This window comes from Macaca mulatta, chromosome 20 (assembly GCF_049350105.2).
Source record: "Macaca mulatta isolate MMU2019108-1 chromosome 20, T2T-MMU8v2.0, whole genome shotgun sequence".
NCBI lineage: Eukaryota > Metazoa > Chordata > Mammalia > Primates > Cercopithecidae > Macaca > Macaca mulatta.
The window spans coordinates 82963247-82987700 of record NC_133425.1 but is presented as its reverse complement, the minus strand read 5'-3'; the positions used below and the strand labels follow the sequence as shown (position 1 = coordinate 82987700).

At 52.9% G+C, this 24454-nt stretch overlaps 1 protein-coding gene and 2 long non-coding RNA genes across 7 annotated transcripts in view; 1 reads left to right on the top strand and 2 right to left on the bottom strand.

The window, feature by feature from the left end:
- The window catches only part of JPH3 (junctophilin 3), a 111197-nt gene extending 99441 nt beyond the window's left edge, over positions 1 to 11756 (bottom strand). The window contains exons 1-2 of one of the 5 annotated variants that reach the window (XM_077986636.1): positions 10988 to 11076; positions 10063 to 10870 (exon numbers count right to left, since the gene is read on the bottom strand). In XM_077986636.1, the coding sequence (XP_077842762.1) occupies positions 10063 to 10444 (382 nt within the window). In that variant the 5' untranslated portion in view covers positions 10445 to 10870; positions 10988 to 11076. Of the gene's footprint in view, positions 1 to 8869; positions 9507 to 10062; positions 11077 to 11660 lie in introns of those variants that run through there. The other 4 variants (XM_015126759.3, XM_015126760.3, XR_013412024.1 and 1 more) reach the window with 4 other exon arrangements.
- Positions 11447 to 24412, top strand: LOC144338164 (uncharacterized). Its single transcript, XR_013412029.1, has 2 exons — positions 11447 to 11579; positions 21525 to 24412. It is a non-coding gene; the product is annotated as an uncharacterized LOC144338164 (long non-coding RNA).
- Positions 21453 to 24168, bottom strand: LOC144338166 (uncharacterized). Its single transcript, XR_013412032.1, has 2 exons — positions 22299 to 24168; positions 21453 to 21630 (listed from the first exon to the last, which is right to left on the bottom strand). It is a non-coding gene; the product is annotated as an uncharacterized LOC144338166 (long non-coding RNA).
- Positions 24413 to 24454: the final 42 nt, after the last annotated feature.

Sequence of the window (24454 nt, the reverse complement as noted above, 5' to 3'; positions counted from 1 at the left end):
AACCTGGGAAGCGGAGGCTGCAGTGAGCCGAGATCGTGCCACTGCACTCCAGCCTAAGTGACAAAGCAAGACTGTCTCAAAAGAAAGAAGGAAGGAAGAGAGGGAGGAAGGGAGGGAGGGAGGGAGGAAGGGAGGGAGGGAGGGAGGAAGGAAGGGAAAGGAAAGGAAAGGAAAGAAAAGAAAGAGGAAGAGAGGACACAGACACAGAGGAGAAGGCCACAAAATCACAAAGAAACAGAGCAGCACTTATCATTATAGAAATGTAGGTACTGGCCAGGTGCAGTGGCTCATACCTGTAATCCAAGCACTTTGGGAGGCCAAGGCAGATGGCTCACCTGAGATTGTGAGTTTGAGACCAGCCTGACCAACACGGTGAAACCCTGTCTCTACTAAAAATACAAAAAATAGCAAGGCCTGGTGGTGGGCGCCTGTAATCCCAGTTATTCAGGAGGCTGAGGTACAAGAATCTCTTGAACCTGGGAGGCAGACAGAGGTTGCAGTGAGCCAAGATCATGCCACTGTACTCCAGCCTGGGCGACAGAACAAGACTCCATCTCAAAAAAAAAAAAAAAAAAAAAAAAGAAAAGAAAAGAAAAAAGAAAGAAACGTAGGTATTGTGCTTGGAAATTTTCTAGTCTACTTTATTTTAATGTACTATATTCATTTCATGAACCATTTGACCCAGAGTTTGAAAAACTCTACCTACAGCTGCAGCTCTAGGACCTGCTTGCTGTGACCAAATACTCAGGCCGAGGCCCCAGCCTTAAAGTTTCCAGTGTCAGTGGTCTTGGATGGATCCTGGCATGGGTCAGTTATCAAAGCTCCCAAGAGATGTCCAGCTACAGATGCTCCGGAGGAGTGGTCCTCAACCTGCACTGAACCTTAGAATCACCTGGCATGTTTAAAAAGGAATCCCAGGCCAGGCGCAGTTGCTCACACCTGTAATCCCAGCACTTCAGGAGGCCAAGGTGGGCGGATCGCTTGAGCTCAGGAGTTTGAGACCAGTCTGGGAAACACAAAAAACCCCGTCTCTACAAAAAATACAAAAATTAGCTGGGTGTAGAGGTGCATGCCTGCAGTCCTAGCTACTCAGGAGGCTGAGGTGGGAGGATGGCTTGAGCCCAGCAGGCAGAGGTTGCAGTGAGCCATGATCACACTATTGTACTTCAGGATGAGAGACAGAGCCAGACCCTATCTCAAAAAAATTAAAATAAAAAGAATCCCAATGCCCAGACTGTACCCAGAGGACCTCAATCAGCACCTATAGGTGGGGCCTGGGCATCTGCATTTTCTAAAGCAACCTAGATGAAGCCCATGCACAGCTAAGATTAAAGTGAGTACACTAAAGCAGTGTCTCCTGTATTGGAGCCACCTGAGCATCTCCAAACACATATTCTGACCCTGGAGGTCGGTGGCAGGCCTGACACCCTGCATTTCTAACAGTCTCCCAGGGACACATTCTTGGCGACTCGAATGTGTAGCCAGACTTAGGAGGTACAAGCCCAGGACTGTGGTTCTTAACGTGAGGTCCCCAGATCAGCAGCCTCAGCATCACCTGAAATTTGTATGAAATATCAATTCCTGGGTGGCATCCCAGGCCCAGAGACTCAGGGGTGGGGCCGGCAATCTGTGTCTTGACACACCTTCCAGGTGGTTCTCATAACACTCAAGCTTGGGAAGCACCTGCACAGAGCAGCAGACAGAGGCACGCCCATGTCCTGCCCATCTCACACTCCACCAGCAGCAGAGAGAGCAACTCTCGCTGTTTTTGGAAAGCGTTTGCACCAGAGACCCTTCCCTGGGTCCAGAACGACACCTATTACATTCATAGGAAGCAGGGAGGTGGCCCATGTTGAGAAGGAAAAAAAATGTCATGACTAAATCATAGAGACGGGGAAGCTGAGGCTGAGGGAGACGTGGCTTCCAACAATCTGCAGCCTCGGGCTTGGGATAACAACTCTCACCCTGCCGCCCTTCCAGACTCCACTCAGGCACTGCCTACCCCCAGAAGCCTCTGCTGCTCCTGCAGGGACACACACACCTCCCCTGCCCCTTCTCAGGCCCCGCCCTGTGATGCTCCCATTCAGGATCCCCACTGTGGCATGAAAAACCCTGAATTATTCCATATATCTCGGTTTTGCATCCCTGTTCAGACTTCTTATTCTTCCAGGTAGAACACAGGACTCCTATTTCTTGCATTTTCATTTGTTTCTTTTTTTCCAATCTTCCACATTACCGCAGACTCTGTACCGCATACACAGTGAGTGCTCAGCAAATACTTACAGGCTGATTCACTGAGGTTGGACCTGAGCTTTTCTGTCTTTGTGCCTTGAACACAGTCTGAACTGGGCAAATGCTTCTCCAATGACTGAATGAATCAAGCCAAGGAAAAGCAATAAAAAGACAGTGAGAAATTAAGCAGACTGGAGGGTACTCATCTCTCTGTGGGTCTTTCTTCGCACTTTGCAATGAATGCTACTCATTAAATCGTGGTCCAAAAAGGCCTCCCAGTCATGACTGCTTCTCATCATTAGAATGGTATCACTCCGTGATTCATGGCATTCAACACCATCGTCTTTCTCATATAAAACACTGGCAGTCTCTTAAGGAGCAATGACAAAGCCAACCACAAAACAAAACTGATCAAGGAATTTGAACAGGCATGTTTTAACGCTAATTGTAAAGTGAGACTGACCTGTGGACATGAGGGTCTCAGGGGAAAACTTCCCTTTAACTATGTCCAATTCTAAGGTCTTGCAATGAAACAGGCATATAAAATAATGATAGTAAACAAATTACCAAATACTACCACATTTACTTGCACAATCCATTCATTCCACAAATATTTATTGACCACCACGTGCCAGCACTATTTTAGTCACTGGGCACATGGCAGTGATCAGCATGGACACATACCCCTTCCTGTATGGAGCTTACACTCCAGACCAGTGATGCTCAATAAAGCTTTCTGCACTGATGGAATGTTCTAGATTTACATTGTTCAATATGGTGGCCACTAGTCCCATGTGGCTGCTGAGCCCTTGAAATGTGGTTGGTCCTGGTTCGTGGCCTGTTAGGAACCCAGTCACACAGCAGGAGGTGAGTGGCGAGTGAGTAAGCAAGCAAGTGAAGCTTGGTCTGTATTTACAGCCACTCCCCATCACGTGCATTACTGCCTGAGCTCCGCCTCCTGTCAGATCAGCAACAGCATTAGATTCTCATAGAAATGCAGAGCCTATTGTGAACTGCTCACGCCAGGGATCTAGTGTGCACACTCCTTATGAGAATCTAATGTCCGATGATCTGTCACTATCTCCCATCACCCCCAGAGGAGACCATCTAGTTGCAGGAAAACAAGCTCAGGGCTCCCACGGATTCTACATGATGGTGAGTTATATTATTACTTCACTATATATTATAATGTAATAATAACAGAAATAAAGCACACAATAAATAGAACGTGCCTGAGTCATCCCAAAACCATCCCCCAACCCTGGTCGGTAGAAAAATTGTCTTCCATGAAACTGGTCCCTGGTGCCAAAAAGGTTGGAGACCGTTGGTCTAGAGGATTCACCCATTGAGGCAGATGTAAAGAGAACGGTGGCCAGTCTCACTGACTGATACAGACAAATCACTCCTTTGCCTGCCTTCCGCTGTGCACCTATGACCCCTATTATGCTCCAGGAGAACTGAACACACACAACCTATGGCAGGAATACACCTTAGACTTCAGAGCAACTTCTATACATCTTACTAAAGTCTCACCCCAGGTCGGGCGCGGTGGCTCACACCTGTAATCTCAGCACTTTGGGAGGCCAAGGCAGGCGGATCGCCTGAATTCAGGAGTTCAAGACCAGCCTGGCCAACATGGCAAAACCCTGTCTCTACTAAAATACAAAAAAAACTAGCCAGGTGTGGCGGCAGGTGCCTGTAATCCCAGCTACTCGGGAGGCTGAGGCACAAGAATCGCCTGAGCCCAGGAGGCGGAGGTTGCAGTGAGCCAAGATCACTCCACTGCACTCCAGCTTGGGCTACAGGGTGAGACTCTGTCTCAAAATAGATACATAAGTAAATAAATAATGCAAAAAAATAAAGTCTCACCCCCAAACCCACCTCCACAAGCTGAGAGCTGCTCTCCCAGTTGACCAGAAGAGGATGTGACCCCAGAAGACACTCACTTCTTCAGGAAGGACTGACAATATGGGGGTGAAAAAATAGGCAGGCGGCCGGGCGCGGTGGCTCAAGCCTGTAATCCCAGCACTTTGGGAGGCCGAGACGGGCGGATCGCGAGGTCGGGAGATCGAGACCATCCTGGCTAACACGGTGAAACCCCGTCTCTACTAAAAAATACAAAAAACTAGCTGGGCGAGGTGGCGGGCGCCTGTAGTCCCAGCTACTGGGGAGGCTGAGGCAGGAGAATGGCGTAAACCCGGGAGGCGGAGCTTGCAGTGAGCTGAGATCCGGCCACTGCACTCCAGCCTGGGCGGCAGAGCGAGACTCCGTCTCAAAAAAAAAAAAAAAAAAAAAAAAAAATAGGCAGGCATGCCAAGCGGTGGCCCTTCCTAGAGCACAGAATCCATGCACTGACCGAGTAGGACCAGGCACACTTCTTTTTTTTCTTTTGAGATGGGGTCTGGCTCTGTCAGCAGGCTGGAGCACAGTGGCACCATCTTGGCTCACTGCAGCCTTGACTTCCGGGGCTCAAGCAATCTTCTCTCCTCAGCCTCCTGAGTAGTGGGACCACAGGCGTGCATCACCACACCTGGCTAATTTTTGTATTTTTTGTAGAGACGGGGTCTCACAATGTTGCCCAGGCTGGTCTCAAACTCCTGGGCTCTAGTGATCCTCCCATCTCGGCCTCTGAAAGTGTTGGGATCGCAGGCGTGGCCCCCATGTCTGGTGCAGGTATAGGCACACTTCTGGTGGTTGAGTGTGCTGGAGGGTCCAGGGCCAGGCGGTCACCGGCAAGGAGAGGCGGTTTGGCTTGAAGAGGATGCCTAGAGGGAAAATGAGCCCAGCCGTCCACCAAACCCAGGCAGGCCAGGCAGCAGCCGGGAGCGCTCTCCAAGGTCCTGAAGGGACTGCCTCTCTTCTCTCCTCTCCAGACTGGAAGCCAGCACCTCATTCAAGTTCGAGCCAGGACCCCAGTGCAGCAGTAGTAGCTCCATCCACCATGTGGCCTTTCACAGCCAGGAAGCTACCAGCAGGGGAAGTGGCCAATCCACCGAAAGACGGACCAATGTGGAAAATTCACACCAACATCACCCTCTCCTCTAGTACTCACAAGTCTTTTTGTCATCTAAGGACACAAAGGGCGTTACATTCAACATTATTAGCTCACAGTTGAGAGTTCGTCATATTTAGAGTCGTGGAGGCTTGGGGAAAACAGGAAGAAAAAGTCTTGGAGAGGAACAGCAGAGGCTCCTGCCCCCACCCTCACACCCCACCCTCTCTTGCTCTCTCCTGCTGGATGTCCTCAGAAGAGAAGGGGTCAGAGTTCTCTCTCTCCTTCTCTGTGTCAGCTAGGACTGCTCACTCACTACTCCAGATCGCTGCTGTAGGTGGGTGCTGGTCCTCACTCCCTGGCCAGCTCATCTCAGGATTCCTCATATAAAGCCCGTCAAACGGCCTAAGGGCCGACGTGGGTAGGGGTGCTCCTCAGCCACATTTGTTTCTCAGCTATAACCGGCAACAAAAAAAACTAGCTGTTTGCTTCTTCCCTTCTCTTTTCACCTTACGGAGCCTTTCACCACCCGCCCCCCAAAGTAGCGGAAAGAGAATCTCAGAGAAAATGCTTTCATCTCCAACTGCTCAGGGCTTACTTCTTGTTTCTGAAATGAGTTTCTGTTGGCATAATCTCTGCACCAATGAACCTGATTCCTCCTAACCTGGGCACTCATTTTAAAAAGAATTTACTTGTCGCATAGTCATAGCCAAGCACAAAGCATATGCCCAATGGTAGTTTATTTTGTTTAGATGAGGGATTTTTCTCCCTAAAAGGGGCACTAACAGCATAAACGTGTGTTTAAAATGGAAACGAAGCACACAACTGCCTCTGTCATCTGAGCCTGGTTTACAGGCCTGGTGGAGATTCAGAATCCTTGGCCAGTGGGGAGCAAGCAAGGCCGCGAGGGCGCAGTGGCTGCGTTTCGGGGGACAGGGTGGAAAATGTCTCCGGGTGGCAGGTGTTTTGTGCGCGTGTGTGTGCGCAGGCGCCTGGGGGGATCTGAAATCTGACTGTGGGTGTGTGTGATTTGTGTGGGTTGAGGAATCTGGGCCGGTGAACGGGACCTGAGTATGAGGGGGAGAGGCTTGGGCGTGAGATGACTCATATCTTTCAGGGTGTAGGAGGGCTTATTGGAGGGGATAACTTTTGATTTGAGGGGTTCTGTGTACACAGCACCCAAAGGAAAGATCTACCCGTACAGTGCAGCACAGGCATGCATGGTGGGCCCCAGGGGGCCAGGGGTTCTGGGCAGGGTGTGGATTTGCCTGTCTGTGCATGGGCATTCACCTACAATTCCGGGCCACTGTACACACATGAGAATGAGGGATATAAAGGAGACGAAAGAACAGGAGGTATTTTTGCACAGGGGCATTTAGAGAGAGGTGTACCTAGCAAAAGCCCAGGCTCTGGGACGGCTGTCCTGAGCATGATGCCTGCTGGTTCCTCCCAAGCCACACCCACTCAGAGCCTCCACTTCCCAGTGTGGAAAATGGGAATAACAAGAAAATCACCCTCTAGAGGTGTAAGAATTAAGGGCTATAATTCATTTAACACTTGCCACATGCTTGGCAGACAGTAAGTATCTAACGTTGCTATTTATCATCATTTACATGATCACCAGTCTCATGTCCAGATATTGGTTCTAATAATGATCATTGTAAGTGACATGCATTGCCTGGAAACTGTAACGATAGAACTAATGGTAAATAATAATGTATGCTTACTATATTCCTGGCATAGCCACACACACCATTCTCAGTTAATCCTCACCCACCTTATAGGTATTGTTATCAACCTTTTGTAAAGATGAAGAAACAAGCTCAGAGAGGTTAAGTAACCCGCCCAAGGTCACAAAACAGGGCATGTAGGGCAGGGATTCAAGCCCGGGATGCAAGTTGGGGTTGAGACTTCAAGCATGTGTGCCTGTACCCCACACCCCCAGGCCTCCCCATGCAGACAGTAGAAGCTCCTCAGCCCCATCAGGGAGTACCCTAAGGGGAGGACACACCTGGAGAAGGAGGAGTTGGCACAGGTGTCCTCAGCTGAAATTCCACACCAATTCCAGCTACATGTGGAATACACTGGCCGCTGGTGCATCATTCCCCAAGTCAGCGCCAAGAGCTGGGCTAAGGTTCCGGAGCTTTGCTGATGGTTGCCCAATATTCCCCCACTTCTTGTGCAAAGGAAAAGTCGGAGTGGAGCTGGGGCCATTAACTCCTTCCTCACTGCCCCTCGGACACGGCTGTCACCACCCACCAGTTGACTGGGAAGGAGGCATGGAGGCCTCTGCCCCATTCCGGGGATCCCCATATCCTGTGGGCTCCCTCCATGGGCTGCCTGGGGACACTCAGTGCCACAGTCACCCCTTTCCCAACAGGAAGCTGGGAGCCCTCCAGAAAAATGGCCCAGATGTCCAGGCCCGAGTCCCCAAGACCAGAAGGGTCAATTCTATTTCCCATCATGCCATGTCGCCAACCAAAAGGGAGAGCCGGCCATGCAGCTCCCCATCTGCGTCCCTGCCTGGCTTTGCCTATGGGACAGCTGAGAACCGCACATCCCTTGAGAGGATGGTGAAAATCTGGGCTTCTTCCATGCAATGTGATGCCGGAACAAGGGGGGTTTGGTCCCAGACAGATCAGGGATCCCTGCAGACAAAGGCTGGGACTCCTGAATCACACAGCCCAGGCCTTACTGGCCTCATCTGTAGAATGGACACGATCAGGCAGGACCACAAGGAGGGGAAGGGCGTAGGGGAGCAGGACGCTGAGGGAGCTGGCTGGCTGGAGTGGAGAGCCCAGCCAAGTGGACCCATGGCGAAAAACATCTCTCCCCTTAACCGGTCAGATCCTAAACTCACGGCCAGCCACAGAATCAGATCCTTTCTTCCCCAAAAAGCCACAACAGAATCGCTGCTCCCTCTCCCTCAAATGTAAGCTCCATGAGGGCAAAGATCTGTGTCTGCTTTGCTCAGTGTGGTTTTCCCAGAGCCTGGCACATCTGGCTCATAGTAAACATTCCATTAGTATTTGTTGAATGAAAGAAATGATTCCTCCGGACACTGGAGATGTCTGAGGAGCGTGGGCAGAGTGGGGTGCTCAGCCTCACCCCCAGATATTCTCAGGAGTTTCAGAGACGATGAAAGCCCTGGCTCCTCTCTTCCCCATGCCCTGCGTGAGCCCAGCCTGCACAGTCCTTCTGGAGCAGGCTCAGCTGGGAGCACCTCTGGAGGACAGGTCTGCAGAGCCTGGTGGCCAGAGCCTGGGGGTGACAGCAGCCTCTGGGCTCCAAACAGCCCAGCTGGAAGCGCCAGGCTGCCTGCCTGTCTCAGCCACCCACATCTGCTGCCCGGGCCTCCCTGTGCCTGCACGCGCGCGCACACACATTCACACACACACAGGCCCACAGCCTGGAACCAAGGGAGCACCGTCTGCTACTGCCTGGCCCTCAGCGCCCCAGGGTCAGGGAAGCTCTCCAACCTGCCCCATGAAAACAACAACGGCACAGAAAAGGCCGCCTGAGACCGGGGCTGGGCACAGCTTTGACAGGCAAGAGCATTATATAATTAACTGCCCCAGACTCCTCCTCCTCTTCGGGTAATAATGAACCCTGCTTTTCAGTTGCATAAGCCAAAATAATAATTACTCTCCAGCCCCCTGCCACTCCTGGATGTGGCCGGGGAGCAGGTGTTTCCAGCTTTCTTCATGAGACTCGCAGGCAGCCAGCGGGCGGGGAGGACCAGACCACACGTACGCTCTGGATTTTTATTCCCGGCAGAAGCACAAGTCATCGCTGCACCTCACTCCCTTCCCAGGCATCCATGCCTGAAACAGGCGAGCCGCCCGAGGGAGGCAGGGGACCCAGGGCCTCTGAGGATGAGCTCCCACATGGGGGTGGACTGGTCGGGGAAGCCAGTCTGTTTGTTTGGGGTCTGGCTTCCAGGAAAGGACCGGCTCCGTATGTGTCAGGTGCACTGAGGAGTGGATATCGGAGTATCCAGGCAGGCGGGCAGCTGCAGAGCCGGCCAAGGCTCCCTGCACAGAAACCATCTTACAGCAGCAGCAGCAACAGCAGCAGCAGCAGGCAGCTCCCTGGCTTCCGGCCCCGGCTCTGCCCCGAATGTGGTGGCATCTTAGAATGAAAGCACAGACCGATTCCCTCAACTAATGGTGAAAATGATGCAGCCACTGAAAGGCGAGATTCCTGGGCTCTCACTGAGCAGATGGGCCTCCCTCCTCCCTCCAGCAGCCTGCTTCGACAGCTCTAGTCCGCGTCCAACCACCTAGAAGTTTATTGCCTGGCTGTTTTGGTTCGGGTTGGCATCCCCCGCCCCTAGCGCTCCCCATCACTCCCTTTCCCTCCGCTTGGGCAGATTCGGGGCTGAGGAAGGCCCTCGGGCGCCGCAGGAACACTAGAAGCGAAGCTGAGGCCTGATCGAACGGCGGCCTCCTGGGTGGGGGGCAAAGCCAACAGGGGGAGGGGCCCTTCTCCCAGCCCCCTCTGTCCTTGCTGGGTTCCCCAGGGCCGCGGGCCCAGCCTGGCCCTTCCCGCAGGTCTCCGGCCTGCTGTGTCCGACGCACGGAGGCTCTGCTGGGCCCCGCCTGACTCTGCCCCTGGAAAGCCCCCAACACCCTTCAGCTGGCACAGGGGCACTGTCCCCACCAGGCAGCGGGGCAACCTGTAGCCAGGAGCCTCCGTGGCCTCCAGGGAAGCCCGGGAAAGGCCCCTGGTGCCCACGGCCCAACCGGAGGGCGCAGCTCAACTTCCCCGGAGATCCACAGAAGGGGCGCGATCGGAAGCAGGTCCCCTCCCGCCCCGGCCCGGCCCGCGGCACCTACCTCCGTCCGAGTAGGTCTCGGTCCCGTAGCCGTCCTGCAGCCCGTTGCTCCAGGTCCCTTCGTATTTGGCCCCGTTGCCCGCGCACTCCCGCACCCCGTAGCGCCCCTTGAATCCGTGCGTCCACTCGCCCTTGTACACCCACTTCCCCTTGCTCTCCAGGCCGATGCCGTGGCGCTTGCCCTGCGCCCAGGTGCCCTGGTACGTGTTGCCGCTGGGCCAGGTGTAGACGCCCAGCACCTCGAAGCCGTGGCTCCACGAGCCGGTGTATTCGCCTTGGCCCTTGGGGCCGGTGCAGACGCCATGGCCGTGCGCCTTGCCGTCCTCCCAGCCTCCACAGTAGGACCCTCCGTCGTCAAAATTAAACCTGCCCCCACTGGACATGCATGTAACTCGGTTCCAGATCCCGCAAACGGTGAAAACGGACTCAGGCGATCGACACAGCGGAGTCGCCGCCGCCGGCGGCCCTGGGTCGCGAGCGTTTTCCGGAGGAGAGGAGGACGCGGCCCCGGAGCGCGGTCTCGGGCGCGGGCGGCCGCGGCGCCGGCTCCGGAGGAATTTCAGTCAATCGGGGGCGATTATTCCTTTTCGAGCTGCGCCGCGGAGCCTGACCAGCGTCTCGCGCTCCCGCTGGAGACAGGACCGGAGGGGAGGGGGAGGGGAGGAGGGAGGGAGGGGGCAGGAGCGGCGGCGGCGGGGCCCGCGGCTCCACCTCAGCGGTGAGAGGGCCCCTCGCCGGCAGCCCCGCGGGGAGGGCGCCGCGCCGAGGCCGGGCGGGGGGCGGTTCAGGCCCGGGCCGCGGCCCCCCACCTGCGGCTGCCGCGCTGCGGGCGCCCGAGGGCGGCGGCGGGGCCCGCGGGCGGCGGCGGCACGGGCGGCGGCGCTGGCGGCTGCACCATATTGGGGGCCGCGGGCCGGGCGCGGGGCGGCGGCGGCAGCAGCAATGCGGCGGCTCGAGAGGCGGCGGCGGCGGTGGCGGCGGCGTGCGCTCCGGACCCGGCTCGCGCGCTCGGGCCGCGCGGCGCGCGCCCGCACCCCGCCCGCCCGCGCGCCCCCGCCCGTCCCCCGCCCGCGCGCCCCCGCCCGCGCGCCCCCGCCCGCCCCCGCCCCGGCCCCCGCCCCCGGAGCGCGACGGTCCCAAGAGGGGCGCGGCCGGGCAGGCTGGGGCTCGGCGCGCGGGCGGGGACCCTGGGCGCCCCGCCCTCCGCGCCCCCCGCCCCGCGCTCCCCGCCCGGGGCTTCCCCGGGGCCCCCGCCGGCCTGGAAACCGGGGTCCAGCCGGGGCGCCCCCGCCCCCTCCGGGACTGGGATTTAAAGGCACAGGAACTGCGTAATGGGAAGGCGCCCAGCACCCAGGGCGCCCTCGGCCCCCTCCCGGGAGCCGGGCGGTGAGGCTGGCAGAGGAGGCCCTGCGAGCTGAGCGCCCCTGCCCCTGCCCGCTCACGCGCGTCGCCCCTCCCGCCGGGTTCGGATCTGCCCCGCCTGCCCCTGACTCGACTGAGGCCCTTTGCAAACCACAGGTGGTTTTCTCCGGTGACAAACACTCTTTCCTTCTTCCTTCCGGGCAGCTTGGGTCCAAGGGTCGGGGGAGGGGGGCTTACCCCAGAAAACAGGGATTTGGCGAATCCCTCTCCCCTATAAATTAAATGAGAGTGGAGGCACACGCACGTATCTTGGAGCAAAGTCACCCGAATTCCGTGCGCCCTGGCCAACAGGTAGCCCCCCACTCGGGGAACGGTCGCGCTTTGGGGGAGCAAAGTGGGACCGCCATTCGGGCGTTTCTAGGTCTCTCTCCAGACATACTCTCACCCTCCGCCCCACTCTCCCCCAAGAGACAGTGTCTGATTCTTGGATCCGAGCATCCTGGGACCCATTTAAAATGCATTTCCTGGACCATAAATCCTCAGGCAGAAGCCGGCGTCCCCAGCCCTCCTGGAATGCGTGCGGGAAATGGCAGGAGCCCGGTGCAGTGGGCTGATCAGGGTGGGGAGGCTGCCCAGGGTCCTCGCTCCTGGGAGCGTGGGCCGGTGACTTCGCGGCGCAGTAAGCCAGGAACTGCAAGCCAGGCCTGGAGTCTGAGATTAGGACAGGAGAAGAGGTGCGATTCGGAGCCTCCAATCAGCCAGGAGCCCTGCTCAGATCTTCCCCCGTCTGAGAGAATCACGATGGTCCCCACTCTTGGCTCACTCTTGGCTCATGGGGCTATCAGGAAAATCAGCCCCTCCTGGGAGTCCCAGAGTTCAACCTCAGTCTCCTGCCTTGGGCACCAAAGCCTCCTCCCCAGGGTCCCAGCAGCCAGGAGGACAGTCACCTCTTTATACACCCACTGTTAATGAGGGACTTTTAGGGCAGTCGGCTGTGTTTTGTGCAGTTACAGTGATTCAGTGAACTTCCCAGAGCTGTCTCCCTGTGCCCCTCTACAGAAGTTCTCAAAATGTCTGCGGTGGCATCATGGGACCAGCTACCTCTTGGACTTTATTGGAAGCTGCCAAATTGCTTTCGAAACACCTGGAGCAATTGACCTCTCACCCTTCAGTGTGCCTGGGTTTGTGGTTCTCTATTTCCTGGCCGGCACTGGTGTCCTCAAACTTCTGATTTTCTTTCCATTTATTTTACTTGATTCATCTAAATAGGTATGAAATAATATCTCTGGGCTGTTTCATGTCCATGAAAATTTCTCTATTGTAAATGTGTGGGCCAAAGGAACAGCACCTTGTCCTCAAGAGACTCGGGTTCAAACCTTGGCTCCAGGGTCCACCAGCAGTGTGGCTTTCGGCAGTCACCGAATGTCCCTGAGCTCAGTTTTCTCATCTGTAAAACGGAGATGACATAGTTCCCGTAGGGTTACCGTGGGAATTCAAAAGCCAGGCGCCCAGCACTCAGTAAGAGCTCAGGAAGTGAGAAGTAATGTTACCAGAAGCCAGCCCCCCAGGGAGGGTCATGGATTCCTGCATGGAGACGCCCAGCCCTCTGCCTGTTGAAATAAACATTGCCACCACTCATACGCTCTACTTTCCATTTCTTCCATTTTATTTCCAACCCTTTTGCTGCTGAATCAGCAGCCCTCCTTCACACAAGCAGTGGATTGCAACTGAGATCCTATTGAAACACAGTGGTTTTTTCCAAGCAGTTACTGGTCAGCACCTTCCACCCTTGGCCAGTGTACCCTCTGCTCCTGCAGTTCCAAGCCCCCCACCCCTACCGCCAACTGATCCTCTCTCATCTCCTGCAGTCAGTCACTCCAGCGGTGACAGGCTCTAGTCTCTGAAATGCAGATATTAGAGGCATTTATTCTGTGCAATTTGGAAATCACTCCCCCATAAAGTAGGGCTGGCAGTATTGATTTCATTTTGGAGGAAACTCTCCAAGCCCATAAACATCATACCACCCAGCAATTTAAAAACAAAAACCAGGGAGAAAGACAAAAAAGCTGTAACCCACATGTGAGCCAGGCATGAGGATGAAGACAGCATGTTAGTCATCTTGTGGACTGAGGAGATTTGGAATTACACTCTCCTTTTTAAAAGACACACTTTTCTCCACCAAGGTAAAGTGCCTTGCCAGAAGGAAAATAATGACTGGGCAGGATTCAAGCCCAAGTCTGCCTGGCCTTCCAGCCTGCACCCTTTCTGGCCTCCAGCATGGGTCCTTGCTGCTTCTTTTGCCTGGTGCCTCTTCCCATGACAGTATAGCTTTCTGGTCTCAGCTCCAGAGAGGCTTCCTGACTGTACTGAAGAAAGTTAGTTCCCCCTTCATCCCCACAAAAGCCTATTGATCTCCCTCAAAGAACTGAGCCACAATCAACTTATCTGTGCTTACCTTCTTGTCTTTGCCTGTGTTTACCATAACACTGTGAAATGTCCACAAGGTCCCCCATTCCACGTGATCTTCTTTCAGGGTGGTGTTGACACCCCTCCTGTTGAGGGAGTGCTTTGGGGGAGCAAAGTGGGACCGCCATTTGGGTATTTCTAGGTCTCTGTTGAGAGATGGGCTTTGCATTCCCTTCCCTTGACTCTGGGCCAGTGTGTGATTATCACAGAAGTGACATGATGTGACTTCAAAGGTCAGTTCATAAGCAGCAACACAGCTTCTGCCTCATGCTCTTGGGGTGCTCAAGCTTGGAACCAAGTTGCCATGATGTAAGGAGGTTCAAGAAGCCCCTGGACATGCCAACAAGGAGAGATACAGGGTCCTCCAGCCTACAGCTCCAGCCAGACTCCCAGCCAGCAGCCAGTACCATTTGACAGCCATAAAAGTGTACCATCTTGAAAGTAGACCCTCCAGACCCCAGGCAGGCCACCCCAGCTAAAGCCACATGCAGCCGAGACAAATGTTCCCCATCAAACCTTGTCATCATTTCAATTTTCTGAAAAAAAAAAAATTGTTGTTTTAAGCCAGGCATCACACAAACCATAACCCAGAGGTCAAATCTAGTCCACCGCCTTTCATAAACAAAATTTCACTGAAGCACAACCATGGCCATTCATTTGTGTGTCTGGAGTGGCTTTTACACTGCAACGTAAGAGTGGGGTCATTGTGACAGACACCATATAGCCTATAAAGCGTAAAATATTTACCATCTTGTCCTTTACAGAAAATGTTTACCAAGCCCTACGTACTAGTCTTCGAGGGCCAGCATAACAAAATTCCGCAGACTGGGTAACTTAAACAACAGAAATGTCTTACAGTTTTGGAGGCTAAAAGTCTAAGATCAAGCTTCTGGCTGATTCAGTCCCTGGTGAGAGTTCTCTGCCCAGCTTGCAGGTGGCCACCTTCTCACAATGACACGACCCAAACCTCTCTATTTTACTGGGCCCTACATCTCTGCTCTCAGCCATCCTGCCTTGTGTTTCTGCCTTCCATAGACCAGCTTTATCTGTTGCAATCTGCTCTTCCCATCCTGACAGTCACTAACCTGAACTCTGGGGATCCTGATTCCTGAGTCTTAGGAGAGACATTCAGCTTGGGTCAGGTGTCCCTTTCTGACTCGATTAGCTGTGGTCAAGTAGTGGGGTCCAGGGTCCTCCCTCGTGATGGCAGAAAGATGTGATCAGCATTTCTAGTACAAGTAGAGGAAGCAAACTGAGCCAAAAATTGGGATATGGGGGTCTGTCAATAAGACATGATGTAAAATTGAGAATGGAAGAGCTTTGACAAAATGATAAGCGTGATTTTACTTCCTTACTTACTAAGATCTAGAACTACCCATGACTCCAGATAGTGCTGTCACTGGTCATTCAATTTCAAGATGAAGATAATTATGAAAAGAGAGGTGGGAGGAAGGAAGAAGAGGGGGATAAAGCAGAAGTAATTTGTATGGATTAACACGAAGAAAAAATAAACTTGTGATTGTGATGATGATATAAAGGATAATGAAGATGATGATGTGTTAGTGATGATGATGGGGATGATGGTGGTGGTGGTGGTGATGGTAATAAGGGTAATGATGATGATGATGGTGATGGTGATGGTGGTGATGATGGTGATGGTGATGATAAAGATGGTGACAATGTTAATGATGGTGATGGTGATGATGGTGATGGTGATGATGGTAGTGATGACGATGGTGGTGATGATTATAATGATGGTGATGGTGACAGTGATGGTGATGTGATGGTGGTAATGGTGATGGTGGTGATAGTGATGGTGATGATGGTGATAATGGTAGTGATGATGGTGATGATGGTAATGGTGATGGTGACGATAGTGATGATGGTGATGATTATAATGATGGTAATGGTGGTGATGATGATGGTGATAGTGATGATAATGGTAGTGATGATGGTGATAATGGTGATGATGGTAATGGTGGTGACGATAGTGATGATGGTGATGATTATAATGATGGTAATGGTGGTGATGATGATGGTGATAGTGATGATGATGGTAGTGATGATGGTGATAATGGTGATGATGGTAATGGTGGTGAGGATAGTGATGATGGTGATGATTATAATGATGGCAATGGTGGTGATGATGATGGTGATGGTGATGATGATGGTAGTGATGATGGTGATAATGATGATGATGGTAATGGTGGTGAGGATAGTGATGATGGTGATGATTATAATGATGGCAATGGTAGTGATGATGATGGTGATGGTGATGATGATGGTAGTTTGTGATGATGATAGTGATGGTGATGAGGATTATGGGAATGGTGATGATGGTAGTGATAATGATAGTGATAATTATTACATGTATGTGCCTGGCTCTGTGCTGAACCTATATTATCATATTGTATTTAATCCTAAAGCAACTTTATGAGGCTGGTAGTATTATTACCCTCATTTTACAGATGAGGAAATCTGAAGCTCATAAAGGCCAACTCACTTACTTAAGGTGGAAATGAAGAAGCAGTTGACAGCAGAGCACAGGCTTGCAGCCACCACACTCTTCTGTCTCAAGTGTGCAAATGTCCCCTCGCTGGGAAAAAAATGAGTTGTCTCTGGCCAAGCCACATATTTATATAATTTAATGAATATTTAAATAGTAAATGCTCAGATAATGACCACCCAGGTCAAGGAATTAGACATTATTGGAACCCCCAAAACCCACTGTGTATCCCTCTCCAATCATAACCTTCTCCTCCCTCCAGACAGAGCCATTCACCTGAACTTATGATCACTTTTGCTTTTCTTTATAATGTTACCACCTGTCTATGTGCATCTTAGGCACTGTGGCCTAGTTTTCCTGTGTGTGAGCTTCGTGGGACTGGAATCCTACCAAATCCTTTCTTTTCTGCCCAACATCGTGCTTGGGATTCATTCCTGTGGCTGGGTCCCTTAGGTTCACTTGTTCTCTTTGCTGTATAATATTCCATCCTATGAATATCTCCAATGTGACTGATCCCTTCTACTGTAGGTAGACATAAGAGTTGCTTATGGTTTATGGCTGTTTTTATTCAAAAGAGCTGCTTTCACTTTCTTGTCTGTGTATGCTAGAATGCGTGCACACATCTCTTTCTTGCAGAACACTCATTCACTCTCAGCCTTCACCATAAACACCCTCTCCAGGGGTCCCCTGGAGCCACTTTAGGTGTCTCTGAGCTCTGTCAGCACCCTGTGCACCCCCATTATAGCCTATACCGCTCTGCCACGTAACTATCTTCTAACTCATGGTCTCATCCACTCAAGTGGGGAGTGGGGAGCGCTGCCAGATTTCTCTTCTTCTCTCTCCTTCTCTCTTCTCCTCCTCAGCACCTGGCACAGTGTCCAGCATGCAGTAGGAGGCAATCGTTACATTTTTGAGTGAATGATAAATGAACAAACAAAGACATGACTGGGAAGTCAGCCTCCCCTAAACATTTGTTGAATCAATGCTTGTCACATGAAGTGAAGGGTGTAGTCTGAAAGTGCTTTTAAGACACTCGGCTGTGGCTATTTCTGTGATCTATGTTTTGACCTTGTTTGACATGAGCTGATATTGCCAACATGGCACTTGGGGACGGCTATAGAGAGTTACAGAGGTCCCACTCACCCCTTCCTGCTCAGCAGATGATGCCAAGCATATAAAGACATCCAGACGGGGCGCGGTGGCTCACGCCTGTAATCCAAGCACTTTGGGAGGCTGAGGCGGGTGGATCACTAAGGTCAGGAGTTTGAGACCAGCCTGGCCAACATAGTGAAATGCTGCCTCTACTAAAAATACAAAAATTAGCCAGGCATGGTGGCGCACACCTGTAGTCCCAGCTACTCGGGAGGCTGAAGCAGGAGAATCGCTTGAACTTAGGAGGCGGAGGTTACAGTGAGCTGAGATGGCACCTGTGCTCTCCAGCCTAGATGACAGAGTAAGACAATGTCTCCAAAATAAAAAAAAAAGAAAAAGAAAAAAAAAAAAAGAAAGAAAAGAAAAAAGAAAAAGACATCCAAAGAAACGCTTTCCCGGATGGATTGCTTTTATGTCTTCCCTCCTCCTTGTCTGGCTCCCAGGGCTAACAACTATGATTAGACCTCGTTAGAATGAGGTAGCTAGTGGTTTCCTCACACCTTTGTCTTACCTATCGTGAACCCGTCCATCCCCGTGGAAGGTCACTGAGCAGTGTGGGCGGCAGGAAGAGGTTCGTGAATCTGCTGGTTCATCCAGGAAGGCAGCGGCAGTCGTAGAGTCTGGGCAAGGCTTTGGGAAGGGGCTGAGCTACTCCAGGAGGGTGGGTGCACCCAAAAGTCAAAGCTAGGGTGGAAAGGCTCAGAAATTGGGGAGATGAACCCAAAAGTCACAATAGTGCACTGAGAGCCCTGGCCAGTGTAAACCAGCTTCCTGCAGCGTGCAGTGCAGCCCAGGCGAGTTCCCACCTGTCCCGTCAAGGCGGGTTTTCATCAGTGCTCACTGGCCTCAGGATAACTCCCGGTCTCCTTCACACGGATCCCAAGGCTCCCCCGAACTGCTGTCTGCCAAGCCCTCTTGCCTCCCCATCTTCACCCCATGCTCCAGTTCTCATATCCCACCTACTTGAGCTGGCTTCTGCCCGTCCATACTCTGTTCCCTCTGCCTGGTGTATTCATTCAGGTCTCTCCTTCTTTCAGGAAGCCTGCCCGGCCTCCCACCCCACCCAAGGCCAGGATGGGTGCTCCTGCCCTGTGCTCCCATCACCTCTCAGGCCATTTGTATCAGTGCTCGGCACCCCTGTGGCTGGGTTTGTGTCATCATCAATGCTTGTCACTAAATGCTTCAGGCAGGGACGAGATCTGCTGTGTTCACTTTCTCTCCCCAGGGCAGTAAGTGTCTGTATACACTAGGTACTCAACAAATATGTGGGGGTGACCAAATGAATGAATATGGTGGGGAAGAATTTTCTTGGGATCACAGAGCAGCTGAGAGTAACAAGGGACTGAGGACAGCTCCCTTTCTCTCCCAGAACTTCCCCAACCTTGCCTTCTGCCTGGACGGGCCGGGAAGGCCTTGCCCTCCTCCTCTCCTGTGCCAGTGCAGCCTGCAGGGGGCTTGGGTTGCCCAAGGGCAACTCGCCTTTACTGGGGCAAAAGCACTCAGGGGTCTCCGTATACTCAGCTGTTGTGTGGGATGGGCTTGGCCTGGGTGCTGACAACCTGTTTCAGACCCTGGATCCAGCAGTACCTGAAGCCAAACTACCTCTGAACTGACCCATTTACCAAGGAATAGGCACCAACAAATTCCCTTTTTGCCTAAATCACTTTAAGTTGGATTTTCTAGCATTTGAAATTGAAAAACTTTTTTTTTCGAGACAGAGTTTCACTCTTGTTGCCCAGGCTGGAGTGCAGTGGCATGATCTTGGCTCACCACAACTTCTACCTCCCAGGTTCAAGCAATTCTCCTGCCTCAGCCTCTTGAGTAGCTGGGATTACAGGCATGCACCACCACACCCAGTTAATTTTGTATTTTTAGTAGAGACGGAGTTTCTCCATGTTGGTCAGGCTGGCCTCAAACTCCCAACCTCAGGTGATCTGCCCGCCTCAGCCTCCTAAAGTGCTGGGATTGCAGATGTGAGCCAACATGACTGGCTGAAAATGAAAAACTTTTAAAAAACATTTATTGAGAGAGAATTTACATTCCATACAGTTCACCTGTTTGAAGTGTACAATTCAATGTTTTCAGTGATTCATCAAGTTGTAAACTATCACCACAATGTCATTTTACCTTTTCACTACCCCAGAAAGAAACTCCATACCCTGCCAGGCGCAGTGGCTCACGCCTGTAATCCCAACACTTTGGGAGGCTGAGGCAGGCAGATCCCTCGAGCCCAGGAGTTAGAGACCAGCCTGGCCAACATGGTGAAACACTGTTTCTACCAAAACCAAAAAAATTAGCCGGGCATGGTGGCGCGTGCCTGTGGTCCCAGCTACTCAGGAGGCTGAGGTGGAAGAATCACCTGTGCCCGGGAGGTCAAGGCTGTGGTGAGCTGTGATGGCACCACTGCCCTCCAGCCTGGGTGACAGAGTGAGACCCTATCTCAAAAAAGGAAAAGAAAGGACAGGAAAGGGGAAAGGAAAGAGGAGAGGAGAGGGAGGAGGGGAGGGGAGGGGAGGAAGAAAGAGAGGGAGAGGAAGGCAGGCAGGCAGACAGGCAAGCCCATACTCGTTAGCAGTCCCTCCCTCCCCACAGTGCCCTCAGTCCCTGGCAACCACTCACCTGTTTCCTGTTTCCCTGGATTTCTTAGTTCCAGAGATTTCCTGTGAATATAACTCTGTGATATGTGATCTTCTGTGTTGGCTTCCTTCACTCAGCTAGTGTTTTTGAGGTTCCTCCGTGTTGTAGTGTGCATTGGTGCTTTCGTCCCATTTCTGTCCAGTTCATCTTCCATTGCGTGGCTGGATCACACTTTGTCCATTCATCAGTGGATGAAATGTGGGGTGTTTCTAGCTTGGGGCTATGATGAACATGCATGTACAAGTGTTTGGGTGGACATACTTTTTCAATTTTCTCAGGTATATACCGAAAAGTAAAATTGCAAGATCACATGGTAACTGTGTGCTTTACTTTTTAAGGAGCTGCCAAACTTTCCACAGCGGCTGCATCATCCTTCCTTCCCACCAGCAGCATACAGGGGTTCCAGTTCCTCCATATCTTCTTCGACACTTGTTTTTGTCTGTCTTTCTGATGACAGCATCCTCACTGGTGTGGGGGCATCCGACCGGTGTCCCGGCTGGTGTGGGGGCATCCGTCCGTCTGGCATCCTCGCTGGTTTGGGGGCGTCCTGGCTGGTGTGGGGGCGTCTGTCAGGCATCCTCGCTGGTGTGGGGGCATCCATCTGGCGTCCTGGCTCGTGTGGGGGCATCCGTCCGGTGTCCTCGCTGGTGTGGGGGCATCCAGTTGGGTGGTGATTTGCACTCCCTGATGATGAGAGATGCTAAGCATCTTTCCAAGTGCTTATTGGCCTTCTCTATGTCATCTTTAGAGAACTGCGTGTTCAGATCCCTTGCCCATTTTATTTTACCTTTCTACAAGTTATTGGTAGAGACTTTGCCCATTTTAAAATTTGTACTTTTATTACTGAGTTATGGGAGTTCTTTTTTGGAGTTCTTTTTTTTTTTTTTTGAGATGGAGTCTCGCTCTGTCACCCAGGCTGGAGTGCAGTGGCGTGATCTCGGCTCACTGTAAGCTCCGCCTCCCGGGTTCACGCCATTCTCCTGCCTCAACTTCCCGAGTAGCTGGGACTACAGGCGCCCACCAGCAGACCCGGCTAATATTTTGTATTTTTAGTAGAGACGGTGTTTCACCGTGTTAGCCAGGATGGTCTCAATCTCCTGACCTCATGATCCGCCCGCCTTGGCCTCCCAAAGTGCTGGGATTACAGGTGTGAGCCACCGCGCCTGGCCTGAGTTATGAGTTCTTTATACATTCTGGATACAAATATCGTATCAGATACATAATTTGCAAATGTTTTCTTCCATTCCATGGGTTGTCTTTTCATTTTCTTCATGGTATCACTTGCAGCACAAATTTTTAATTTCGACGAAGCCCAGTCTAAAATCTTTCTCTTTTTTTAGCTCCTTCTTTGGATGTTGTGGCTGCAGGAGCCTAAGTGAAACACTCACATTCTTTGTGAGGATGTTCGCCCGCATCCATGCTCCTCTGCTCCGTGCATTCACGGCCCTGTGAGGACAGGGAATACAGCGTGTGATGCCAACCCCTGCCATTTCAGATGTGGCAGCCCTGCCTCTCATATGAGAGCCTTGTGCCCTGAGAATGGGGCATGTGTTGGAACCAAGACATGAGTCTCATCCCACCCCCATGATCTGTTCTTGAAGAAAGTGACTCAGGAGCCTGGACAGACCAGGATAGACCTGGCTCGGAGACACTCACTCCTGCCCCACACTGTGGCCAGAGCTGATGGGATATCTAAGGGCTTCCTGGAGGAAGGACTGGTCCCAGAATGGCCATCGGGGAGTGGAAGACATGGTTAAGGGGGAGGTCACAGAATGAGAGCTCAAGTGGAACCCCACTGCTTTGGGGGCCAAAGACCACAGAGCTCCCTTAAGCCTCAGTGACTCACCCACCCCATGACGGCTTCTGTGAGCTCCATCTTATCCAAGAACATGTCTTGCCTTGGGCTAGCAGGAACGAGTCTCTGCCCTTTACCAGGTGGGGAGCTGGGCGGGATCAAGGCTCTTCTTTATGCTCCCACCCTCTCCCCACCCACCTTGCTGCCCCCAAACCAGACCCTCCACCCTGAACATTCAACAGCTCACTCAGTATTCATCCAAGAAACACGAGGCCAGGGCTGGGAATGCGATGAAGAGCAAAATGGACGCAGACCTTACCCGTGTGGCTGGCGCGTGACACCACCGTAGAAGCTCAGGGCGTTCGGTGGGCCATCGGTGAGGACAGTTGCTGATGACTTGAAGACTGGGTCTGGCTGGCAAGTAGTTACGTCAGTTTCAGAATCTCTGGACTGACTAAGAACTAAAGAACTTCCGGAAGCCCGAAGTGAGCTCTGAAGATTTGTGTTCAGTCCTGACTCTGCCCCTTGCTAACTGTGCGGTCTTGGGCAAATCACACAGCCTTCCTCAGCCTGTGAGTTGTCACCTGTCAAATGGGAAGGAGACAACACCCCCTCCTCTCTGCACAGAATGAGGCTGTGTGCACACTGCAAATGTAAGTGACCGTCCCTGTTAACAGCAGCAATCCCTCCTGTCCATGTACAAGTGTGTACCAGGACCAGGGCTGAGCACAACTCCGCTGTATCCACAGAGCCCCACTCGGCAGGCAGGACCAGGGCTAAGCACGAATCCGCTGTGTCCACAGAGCCCCACTCGGCAGGCAGGACCAGGGCTGAGCACAACTCCGCTGTATCCACAGAGCCCCACTCGAGAAGCAGGACCAGGGCTAAGCACGCATCCGCTGTGTCCACAGAGCCCCACTCGGCAGGCAGGACCAGGGCTGAGCACACGACTCCACTGTGTCCACACAGCCCCACTCAGGAGGCAGGACCAGGGCTGAGCATGACTCCGCTGCGTCCACACAATCCCATTTGGGAGGCACCTCCAGGAAAGGGAACAGAAGCCTCAAGAGGTGGAAGAGGCAGAGCCACTGGCCTGGGAGCTCTGTGTGTTTCCTGGAGAGTTGGGTAAAGAGAACATGAACGTATTACAAGGCAGGGTGGTACTCATGCCCCAAAGTAAAGACCAGGACGCGAGTCGCATAGACACGCCTCACTGCCTCACGATTGTAAATAACGCCATTGCGGGGACCATGTGCGCACGGAGGCTGCGGAGGCCAGTGGCGGGGACAAGCGGTCTAGAAGCCAGCTGTCTGAATTAAACTCGTAATGCCACTTCATCCTGGCTGGGCAGCCTGAGGCTCCTTAGGGCCCCAGAGCCTCAGTTTCTTCCCTGTCAGAGCAGCCACCTCCCAAGGTTGCTGAGAAGACGAAATGGGAGCCTCCACCATGGCCAGGTGGACCTCTGCGGTGAGCACGGAGTCACTCTTCCAAATGTTTCCGTGTGTGTGTGTGAGTGTGTGTGTGTGTGTGTCTGCTTCCTTCCGATAAATCCCAAAAGGTGGAACAGCAGAGCATGTGCACTTTGCAAACCCTCTGTCTGTTGCCTGGTGGTTCTGTGTGTGCCAGGCTGCCCAACCTGCCCACATGCATCAGAGTCCCTGGACTCTTGTTCAAATGAAGGTTCTGGTCCAGGAAGTCCGTGAGGGGCCCGAGACTCTGCATTTCTATGGTGGTGCTGATGCTGCTGGTCTGGGGCCCACATTCTGAGTGGCCAGGGCCCCAGGTGTAGAGGTCTCCCCCTACTACCCCTCTTGCAGGAAGCCGGAGGCTGATGACAGCCCAGGGCAGTGTGTTCATGGCCAGGCTTGACATGTGGTCATCAGGCTGGAGAAGCCCATTCTTGGGACGCTGCCTGCGTCTGGGCAGGGCTCCTGCCTTCTCCATGGTACCTGAATCTCTGCCATCAGCCGCCAGTTCAGCCAGGCTGTTGATGCAGCCAATTCCTGCCAAGCTGATCGGCCCCAGGGAGGATCAGAGCCACCCGCTCTCCGTATGGAGACCAGGCAGTGAAGGGCCTGGCCGGAGGCATCGGGAAAGGCCGGAGCCCGGCGCAGAGGGGCTGGAAAGCTCTCCTGCAGCTTCACAGCCTGTGGGCCTCCATTCCTGAGGCCGCCTGGCGAGCAGGCCCAGAGAGGATCGCGGACCAAGGGAGACCCCGTCTGGACGGCAGCGACCGTGCAGCACTGCAGCCGCCTTCTCTCCATGGAAATTCCCGTGTTGCCAATCCCACCCCCCAAAAGGCTGCAAATACCTGTGCACCCCCCGGGCTTGGGGGGAATAATAACCCAACTTCTTACCCATGTGAATGTTGGGGGGAAGAGTGCAAAATATTTAGTTTGTTTTACTTTTCAAATGAACCGTATGAAATCGTCAGCATTTGGCCGTTTTACATCTCTTAAAGGGCAATTTCGCATG